We start from the raw sequence: 10254 nt of genomic DNA on the forward strand, positions 1-10254 counted from the left end.
GACACAAGTGAATAATTGTCTCACGCCTGAACCCAAAGAATCAGCAATATCCATTAGTTTTCGGGATAAAATAAGGCTTCTCCCAAATCAAAGTACACGCGTTGATACGATTGCATCTGGAAAAAGAATGTTATGGATTAGTTAAATAGGTTAAACAATTCAGAGTCAAAACCATGCAGACGCAACGAAGAACGAGGGCAGATAGCTTGTGGTTGTGGGTTATAAAAGAAGAGCAACACGCGCAGGCGCGCACGTCGTCGGTGCTTGGCTTAGCTAGCTTGGCAAGGCAACGACCATGGTGATGGCGGAGTCGGAGGAGACGACCAGGAAAGGGCCGTCGTCTCAGCCGCCGCCGGCGTGTCGGCGGCTGACGGTGTGGTGCAAGTCGCTGGTGTTCCGCGGCGATGGGTACGCGGTGTTCGACGACGCGGACGGGCGGATGGTGTTCCGCGTCGACAACTACGGCGTCGGCCAGGGCAGCGACATGGCGCTCATGGACCACGCCGGCCGCGTCCTCCTCACCGTCCGCCGCCGCCACCGCAAGGTGAGTAGATCTATTCTAATTTATGTTTGGGCCATTACATGCGCTGACGAATTAGCTTCATGCAGATGCTGAGCTTGATGCCGGAGACATGGGAGGTGTACAATGGCGACGTCGAAGGCAAGGTGATCGATGGCCACAGCGTCTATCAAAAGGCAGTCGACGGCGAACCTCGCCTCGTGATGAGAGCCACCAAGGATCTGTGCAGCTCCAGCTGCACCGTCTCTGTGCTAGCGGCTGACAAACCAATCCTCTACCACCTGAGCTGGTCGAGGCGGGACGAATGGTCGAGGATCTACCGGTGCGGCTCTACCGGTGACAACACTCTCGTCGCCGAGGTGAGGCGGAAACTTGGAGGGCCAGAGAAGACGACATTGCTGGGCAAGGACGTGCTGTCGCTCGTGGTTCAGCCAGGGATGGACCATGCCATCACCATGGCCATGCTCATGATCTCCAACTCGTACCGATGACCTAGCCATATACCTGAATCGGCAAGGCCAAATGCTAATGCACATAGAAGCTTTTAAAATGTTGGTGGGCTGTCAGAGTAGATCAAAAGTATACCCGATTGCAAATCTTGTATTCTTGGGCATTCATTCGAGTATTGCATTCATCCCTCCGGAAATAGTTACAAGGTAAACCATGCATTGCAATAATGCTGAAGTACTATACACGTCGTCTTGTTACCATTTCATCTACATCCACACCATGTTTCCAATTGACAAGCCAAGAATTGGATATAACAAATAATAAGGGAAATGTAGGCAAGCAAGGCAAACACATGCACAACACAACATGGGCGCAAACAAATATCACCTGGTACCCTTTTTTGGGCAAACAACTCTCATCTATCAAAAGCTGGAATCAAAGCACACACACACGCGAGCCATAAATATGAGCATTGGCATAAACAAACACTACCTACTGTTTACTTCCAGGGCAAACAACTGACGCTACAGATAATTTACAAATGCTATAGACTCTTCCTTCACTTCTTTGTGTGATGCGTGAGAACCATTGTCTGTAAGCAGCACCATTTTCGTGTAAATCTCGCAAAAGCAGCCATGATGGTTATAGGCTTATAGCTGGGTACCCGCTGTATTCGGCCGAAGCCTGCCCGAGTTCATCACCCCTCTCGCAGTTGTCTGACATTAAAGAGAAAATGTACATTAAGTAAAAGGAAAATGTCTGTCTAATGTTTACCTTCCTAATTGAGGAGACTTACCTCAAAGAAAGAGTTGAAGTTTAGTCTCATCAGAAACTGCCTAAGGAAAGGTGCTCTCTGACTTCCAGCAAGTCGACTACTCCTTAGGATAGTGTACAGCGAATTTGATTTCTTGTTGAACTCCTGAAGATCACCAAATATGTAAGTTCATGATACCTATACTAGGAAACTAAGCAGTGAGACTTTCATGAAGTGCTGGGCTAAGCCGTGGCACATCCCTAATTTGTTTAGAGAAGGCCAATAGTGTTGGGTAGGACGATACCTCAGTTATGTGATCAATCTCAAACATGTTTGCACCGGTTTCATAATGCTCGATACTCCAACAGAACTGCAAGCAGAGCTTCATTATACTGTCCAGTATCCTGGACACTGATCCTATATCCAAGAAGGATTGTGAAATCAGTGCTGACAAATAGCTGCAGTGCAAGAGGTAATAGTCAGCCAAGATACCATAATCAAATAAATCCGTTGTGAGTACCACCAGTTGCGGTAATATCCCCATGTAACTATTGCAACTTGTAGAAAGGGCTACACAAATCCTTATATATACCCAATGCATCCATATACTCAAGCATCAGATAATAGACAGCACTTCCCAACATTGCAATTGAACGGAAACCTAATCCGTACCCAAAGGTCCAACAGATAACAAAAGACACACTCTTATGAGTACGTAAGACAGGGAAATGTAATGAAAAAAATGACAGAAGACTACAGAACAAACGTAGTTACATAATTTTATTACCTTCTAAGATCAGACCTTATGGAAAATTCTATTTAAAGATATTCAAAGAATATGAATATGTCATGACATAAATTCCATAAACACTACATGATCAAATAAATACCATACCTATTCATATAAATAAAATAAGTTATGCAAGATAAAGTGAAAAACAGCTTCTTACTCTTGATGAAAGGTCACTAGTTCTGTAAAATCGTGCGAATCTTGGACATGAGTTTGTAAGACATTCCATTGTGACTCAATTACATCAACCTGCAACAGAAGTCCAATAAGAAAGGGAATATGGAAAATTATCAAACTAAAACAAAGTTGGTACCAAAGCACATTCCTAACAGCTATCTAGCAAAATGAATTGTTTTACTTTATGTGCTCAAGCAAACTAAACTACAAATACCATTGCCAGCAGTCACGCTGTGGTCTCAAGTAATTAAGCAAACGTCATGCACATGCTCTGAATCAGTACTATACACAAAAGGTGTTATCTTTAGGATTAGATGAAAAGGACACAAGACCAGACAGCTTTACATGCACACATATGGGTACCATCTGGAATAAGGAATAATATACAGAAAAGTGGTAGCTTATCTGGTTATTACCTGGATGTAGAACTGTAGGTTTCTGATCAAGAAAGCCATATGCTCCCTTACTCGCCAGAAAGGCTTAGTGCGTAACCGGCGCAGTTGGGTTGCAGAAGAATTTTTCCGATCCTTGCAATAATCAGAAAAATCAACATGATCTTGATGCATTACAGCTGTCCAAGATTTCTCCAATTCCATTTGTGTCCTCTTCAATCGGATGAGATACTGGAAAACTTTGCGATACCTGGATACAATTTGTGTATTCTTTAAAATGGGAATTTAAAAGGCTAGAGAACTCCAGAAATCACACTCAAAGAACTACGGCATTCAAAAATAATTTTGTTGAGAATAATCTATGCAGTACAACACTTACTTAGAAAGAACATCAGGAGTAAAGAAGAGTTGTAGTGGCCAATCGACAGAATATTCTAGAGCAATACTATACGGCATTCAAAAATAATTTTGTTGAGAATAATCTATGCAGTACAACACTTACTTAGAAAGAACATCAGGAGTAAAGAAGAGTTGTAGTGGCCAATCGACAGAATATTCTAGAGCAATACTATGCCATCCATCAAGTGCCAACTCTGAGCTAGCCTTTCCTTGAGAGGAAAGATCTGGAGTATTGGACTTTTGAAGATCTTTCTGGGAGGTGCTTGATTTCATACCAAACAACGGCATCCTACAAAAGAGAAACAAAATGAATTATCAGTACAGAACTGACTTTTGAAGATCTTTCTGGGAGGTGCTTGATGTATCTACAATTAAAATGTGTCTAGATACATCTATATTAGTGTCAAGTAATATGAATTGGAGGTTACATGTGCCTAACAGAAATACCAACCTTAGGGATACCCTGGTGAAGTATTTGTCTTCATCACCTATAGTCTTCAGCGCAGCCTGCAGAATTAAGAAGAGGAAATAAATCGAGGTCACAAAATATCACACATATTTCCTTACATTAGGTAAAACAGCAGACAGCTGATCTCAGCTCGATTATAGGTAAGTTGGTGACGATAAACCGACACATAGCAATGTGATGAAATAATATTGTGTATCAATAAGATCTCTGCAACGAAGAAAAGGTTGTCACTTACCAACTGAAAAGGAACAATGAGATCTGCTTCAGCTGTAGATTGACGAGGTGGTAAGCGCATTAATTGACGGCTTTCCTCGAGAAAACACTGGTGCAAAAGCATGATTCTGAGTTTCAGGAAAACAACCCAATAGGGCACTGCAGCACAAATTTGCATTGTAGTAATGCAACCACCGAGACACATACATGCAAAAGAAGGAATAGGGAAGATATTTCATGGATCCAGAAGTGCATGATTACCTGGAAAAAATCGCCTTTTGCTAAAAGGAAATAATCTTTAAGTGCCTTCAAGTGACCATTGAGATCAGCCCGTACAACCACTAGCTTTTACCGAAGGAAACAATCGGTGATGTTCATGTGCAATAAAACATTAAGAGAATACATAATGCTTTAAGTCATCCAGTACCTGCCAAAGATGGTTAGCTGCAATTGTTCGTATGGAGCTAACAGCAGACTCAAACAACCTTTTATGGAACTCGGAAGAATGCTGCAGAAATAATATGAGCATATGTCAATAGTACTCCCTTAAAGAGATAAATATAAATGCATTTTTTGATACACACAACAGGACAAGGTGCTGATAATAAATGTTGCCAGCAGAAAGCTAACACCAAACCTTTAGCTGTTTGAGCATGGCATCAACTTTATCTGCTTCAACTTGGGGTAATAATTCTTCTGCGCTAATGTTAGAGAAGTTTGGTAGCTCCTTCAGAGCACCGGAACCCCCTGTGAAAGTTTGCATTCTATGAGATCCTTTCAAGATCTGACTTTGGTTAGCAGGTTCCTGCAATGTAGCACCAGGACTAGGATTTCTAAGGACCCTTATTGCTTTTCCGGCAAAGAGAATTGATTCTGCAACTCGCATGTGGATATACTCAGGCAACATGTCCTGCCAGGAAAAAAAACAATGTATATAAGTATCTAGGGGGACATTATTGCCTCGTACACATGCATTTCAGAAGAAAGAGTATAAGCATACCAATGATACATGAAATCCTGAATGCCAACTAGTCAGGGATGTGTCTTTAGCTAATTTCTGCGCAAACTTATCAGCAACATCTGACTGAGCTGATTCATTCTCCTCATCCCTGTCGACCTGTCTGAAAAGCAAGGCAAGTAGTTTTACATCTCAAGAGTCAAGACTACTTATTGATTGTTATGCGAAAGGCAACTGGTGCAATTGTTTCTATAAAATGTTGAATGTCGAGGTAGCCAAAATCACACTAAACTCTAAACCACACATATCGCAAGCAAATTTGCATGTCTATCAGTTTAACTGTCATGCTAGCAGCCGCATCAGGCATCCAAGGAAAGAGCACTGGACTTTCAGGATAAGGGTCCCAAGAGACTATTATCACTTTATCTTAGACAGTTAACATTTGCTAGTTAGTATCTTTCCCAAGTAGTTTCACTTTATTGTCAAGTCGCTTCTCTAAACCACACATATAGCAAGCAAATTTTCATGTCTATCAGTTTAACTGTCATGCTAGCAGCCGCATCAGGCACCCAAGGAAAGAGCGCTGGACTTTCAGGATAAGGGTCCCAAGAGACTATTATCTCTTTATCTTAGACAGTTAACATTTGCTAGTTAGTATCTTTCCCAAGTAGTTTCCCTCTATTGTCAAGTCGCTTCCATGGGATTGCTCACCATGTTAATGTAAGCCGTGGCTATCTATCTCTCTCTATTCTCTGCAATCTACTATCCAACCCAGATCCCCTCAGTTCCCTAGGTAGTGATATTAACAGTGCTAGACTTCTTGTCAACCACATACAGAATTGCCACAGTAGTTTGTTTCCATATCTAAGGGTCGGCATTAGGGAAGCAGGTATATACAGGAAAATCTAGATTATATTCATATTATAACCAAAATTTTAAAAGAACTTGGTATTGGGGTTCCTCCAGTTGAAATGTCTGCATGCCATTTAGCAGGCTAAAATGTATAACTGGATAGTGCGTGGCCACAATGGATTGGAAGCAGGACTAGAATGGCAATTACAAAATTACAAGAAAATTTAATGGAAGCTCTGTATTTCAATGCTGACCTTCTGATGAAAAATTCATGGTACTGATCTTGAAGAATACCATAAACCATCCAAGAATTCAGCTGGTTGAACATGACCTGGTGCCCATGCCAAAGGAGCCTACTCTTATTTTTACCACCAATAAGAAGGAAAAGAATAAGCGAACAACGGATCACAAGGGGCATAAGAAATATGCAAGTACGCAGTAAGAGAAAGTAGTTGCAAAAATTGAAGTGCAAAGGAATGGAAATGGGAGTTGTTTTACTTCAAATGCCACATATATATATGAATATGCAATACCTCTGAATGCAGCTTTGCAGTTCTGGAACCCCACAATGGCATCGTTTATGCAACAGGTTAAGAAGCTGTCCTCCCTTGATGTCTTTCTGCTCGATTTCCATAACAAGCTCATAAAGTGGAGGCAGGAGAACCTCAAACTACGAATTCACAGAACAATGAATCAGGTCAGTGCCAAAAACAACACATCACACACCATGCATGCCAATACAATATAACATCGATATATGTGCAAAAGCTTATACTAGTCTATCGTTGACAAATATTGCAAATGCAATACATAGTACAAGGTTGTACAGAAATTAGGAAAATATATTTCCTACAGGAACTGTAACTGCAAGATGTTCAGGAACACACCTTATTTAGCCCATGGGTTACTGTCGCCAGGATAGGCAATGGATCAGACAATAGGTTTTGCTCAACCTGCAGAACAGCTGACCTATAAACTGATAAAATCTCGGCAATACCATTGCCAATTGCTCTCCGGTATGCACTCCCTTTTCTCACTTTGCCCTTCAGAGTTATATCAGCATTAGGTGATGAAACATCTACAGAAGACTGAATCCAGCTCAGATCTCGAGACTCGGTTGCAAAACGGTTCAGTTCTCTATAATAAAAGCCCAGAGAAATGAGCCTTTCAATAGCGCTCCTGCAAAAGAGGACACTCCACTTATGTGTGGTGAAACAAGAGCTGAAGACAAGGCAAAGATGATATCCATATTTTTTCCTACAGCAAATGTCCTACGATATTGATGACAACCTAGAACTAAATGCAACAAAATGATCGCCATGTTGGGATTAGCCACGGATCGATCACATCAAAACTAGACGAACACACGCAGACAACAATTTATAGCCAGGGTGCGTATCGCACCCTCTAATCTCTTTATTTCTTTCTGTTTTATCAACTCCCACGGTTACTATCTTGTTTGGCCTGGGCATGTTTATATACACGCACGGCCGACCAAAGACTAACATACCTGGACATGAACTGATGCAACTTTTCCTAAACCTACACGAACTGAAGACCAAAAGCACACACAGCAGGTGCCCAGCTAGTAGTACACGTAGAAACCAACTAGGATTTCACGTGCGTACTAGCTAGGACTCCTACTAAAACTGACTCGATGACATGTTTTAGACTTAATCACTGACTTAGTACTAAACACTCTATATTAAGGCAAGATTATTTCCAACACGCTAGTGCTTCTGGGCACTGAAAACATATCCGGTGCAGCATCTCGCAGTTCATGCGCAGCATGGATACTTACATTACATGCAGAGCAAAAGCACGGCGTGTGCATTAGAGATGAATCTTTTCAGGTACCGTTGTTATTTTTAACAGTGGTATTGTGTGCCTTTATCATGTAAAAGTGCAGCCGTGTTAGAACACAGGAAGCACTACTAATGTGCTGCTGATGTGCTTGGAAATGCATATGCTTGGTGTGTTCATCTCCATTTATCTAACTAAACTACACTATCTACAGGGCTTAATAAAAACTGAAGTATGAAACGTGTGAATTTCTCAGTTCTAGACTTGGTCTGTTGAGGCTACATTTCCAGGAAACAACTCGTTTCTGCTTACGTAATGTGAATTTCTTAGGTATAGTCTTGTTCTATTGAGGCTACATTTCTAGCAAATAACTCATTTCTCATTTCCCAAGTTTGTCCGGAAGTCGAAACCATAGTTCTTGTCAATTCATGATCACAATGTAAGCACAACCCTTTCCATCGTAGCATTACACATTTCCATTTCAACTGGTACGCATACACCACACATGCTAAATAAGAAAAGGCAGCAAAGAAAATGGTCCAATCCCCCATTCACCCATGTGTTCGACCGAACAGCGATTGCAGCTAGCTATGGTTCAGATTCAATAGCCACGGTTATAAAGCACTTAAGCGCAGCAGAAAAAATTGTTCATCAGGCAGGCAACACAACCAGCAAAACAAGAACCCCGGCTTCTAAGTTTGTCAATGCCGCACCGCATCGAATTCGACCACCTAACTAGGCCAGCCCCCACAGATCCCTCGCGCGGTTACAGATTCGTAGCAGGGGAAAAGTCTCGGGTCTGCCGTACCTCTCGGAAGGCTGGAGGAAGGTGAGGTCGGGGGCGAGGCGGAAGGCGGGGCCCGCGTCCGCGTCCCCGGCGGCCACGGATTCCGCGGGCGAGGGCCGGCGGCGGGCGGAGGAGGAGGATGAGGAGTTGTCGAGCACGAAGTCGCCGGTGAAGCCGAGGAGGGCGAGGAGGAGCTCGTGCAGCATCCCGGCGTCCCCGGGATTTTGCTAGGGTTCCGGCGAGATCGCGAGTACAGGGTGAGAAGAGAGAGCGCGGTGAGCGGAGAGGGCGGGGATGTCGGAATTCAGTTGGTTTTTAAATATCTGTTTCCAAATACAAAAGGTTTTGGTAGTTCAAGAAAATCCTACTGCAAATATAAAACGTTTAGGCAGTTTAAATGGTTCAAGATGTCTTATATACTAGAACACTATTGAATCTTTTAGTGGTGAAACTTTCTTTCTCTTGATAGCCTTTCATGTACTAAGCACGATATAGTGTTTGTGTATCCAAAATCCTTTTAAACCAATTTATTACTTTTACATGTGTTCGCGGAACCAGCATGTCACCTTCATTCCAACCAAATTTCTCATGTTCCATCTTTAGTTCCAAAATCCTCTTATTCGTGTCCATGTTTACAACCCATGATGAAGTGACGGCTGGATAAAGATGAGTCATGTGATGGTATGGACTAGCATCAAGGCTGCCTCACCGGCGTGGCCTGCACCATCTTCGTGGCGCGCCAATGTAGTGCTATCGGCCCCAGGCGGTCAAGGAAGAGGCCCTCGTTGGGTGGCTGGCTAGCTTGGGATCTAGGTGGTATGGAGGCGATGGAGGAGACAGAGACTACGATAGTGGTAAGGGCAGTAGCGTGGAGCACGGAGATGACGTTGAGGCGTTGTTGGGTGAAGCGGAGGAGGTTCGCGGCGTCTAAGTGGTCGCCATGAGGCCTCGAGCTCGTAGGCGAGCGGCATTGTTTCTTCCTTGGCCACAGGTGCCTCGGGGTCGATCTTGGTGAACTCGCAGCCAATGGTGGCACATAGCTCTAGGGTGTGTTACGCCCTAAGACTAGGCTAAGCGAGACATCCGCCACACACTTATATTCTGAGAGGCATATATATGCACAAGGCATGAGAAAATATCAGAAAAGTGGGTCTCAAGAAGCTTATTTACTCGTATTACCAAAAAAATATGTTTACATAAAAATCTATAGACATTCCCATTGACCCGATTGGTCCATCCTACTTATTGGGCGACATCACTTCCGCGTGTTCCTACGTTACATCGAATACATCTAAAAACATGAGAAAAATCAAAGTGAATACGACAATGAATGAGTTAGTATTGGTATCACATATGATCACAAGCATACTGCCGGAGATTCACAAGGATGGATTGCACACTTTTACACTGCCAATAGGGTACCCAACATGGACAGTCTCAACCATAACCAGAAAAACGCTAGTCAACCGTATTCTTTATCTACTAGACCCAGATACTTGGGTATACTAAGGTTAGTCGTTGACGAAGATATGCCACTTCTAATTGGTAAGGGCCGATGTCATTGGACAGGAACTATGCACAAGCTCATTGTTTGTCCATTCCTTCTGGTTCCTATGACACCAACTCTAGCAATGTATGTGCACCATGTCTAAGGTTCTTAATTTTTTGTGAAGGATATTGTAGTGACCCA

General features: G+C 42.8%; 2 protein-coding genes across 2 annotated transcripts; one reads left to right on the forward strand and one right to left on the reverse strand.

Moving 5' to 3' along the window:
• Positions 1-295: 295 nt before the first annotated feature.
• On the forward strand, positions 296-1240 carry LOC127349056 (protein LURP-one-related 8-like). Its single transcript, XM_071821631.1, has 2 exons — positions 296-568; positions 610-1240. Exons 1-2 carry the CDS (start codon positions 296-298, stop codon positions 1009-1011), a joined length of 675 nt encoding a protein of 224 aa, XP_071677732.1. The 3' UTR covers positions 1012-1240.
• A 104-nt stretch (positions 1241-1344) lies between these two features.
• LOC127349045 (gamma-tubulin complex component 4) lies at positions 1345-8872 on the reverse strand. The gene is made up of 16 exons (XM_051374856.2): positions 8586-8872; positions 6862-7153; positions 6508-6644; positions 6229-6327; positions 5165-5285; positions 4802-5074; positions 4592-4672; positions 4426-4509; positions 4187-4273; positions 3934-3989; positions 3586-3771; positions 3108-3333; positions 2675-2763; positions 2029-2182; positions 1767-1889; positions 1345-1686 (listed from the first exon to the last, which is right to left on the reverse strand). Exons 1-16 carry the CDS (start codon positions 8768-8770, stop codon positions 1621-1623), a joined length of 2259 nt encoding a protein of 752 aa, XP_051230816.1. The 5' UTR covers positions 8771-8872; the 3' UTR covers positions 1345-1620.
• Positions 8873-10254: the final 1382 nt, after the last annotated feature.

The sequence above is a fragment of the Lolium perenne genome, chromosome 1 (genome assembly GCF_019359855.2).
Source record: "Lolium perenne isolate Kyuss_39 chromosome 1, Kyuss_2.0, whole genome shotgun sequence".
Lineage (NCBI taxonomy): Eukaryota > Viridiplantae > Streptophyta > Magnoliopsida > Poales > Poaceae > Lolium > Lolium perenne.

Bases quoted from the DNA above. Each gene is read 5' to 3' on its own strand.
- LOC127349056 (XM_071821631.1), top strand. From the start codon at position 296: ATGGTGATGGCGGAGTCGGAGGAGACGACCAGGAAAGGGCCGTCGTCT. The intron at 569-609 runs GTTTGGGCCATT...AGCTTCATGCAG, and splicing joins GTAGATCTATTCTAATTTAT to ATGCTGAGCTTGATGCCGGA.
- LOC127349045 (XM_051374856.2), bottom strand. From the start codon at position 8,770: ATGCTGCACGAGCTCCTCCTCGCCCTCCTCGGCTTCACCGGCGACTTC. The intron at 7,154-8,585 runs GTACGGCAGACC...CCTCTTTTGCAG, and splicing joins TTCCTCCAGCCTTCCGAGAG to GAGCGCTATTGAAAGGCTCA. The intron at 6,328-6,507 runs GTATTGCATATT...AAATAAGAGTAG, and splicing joins CTGCAAAGCTGCATTCAGAG to GCTCCTTTGGCATGGGCACC.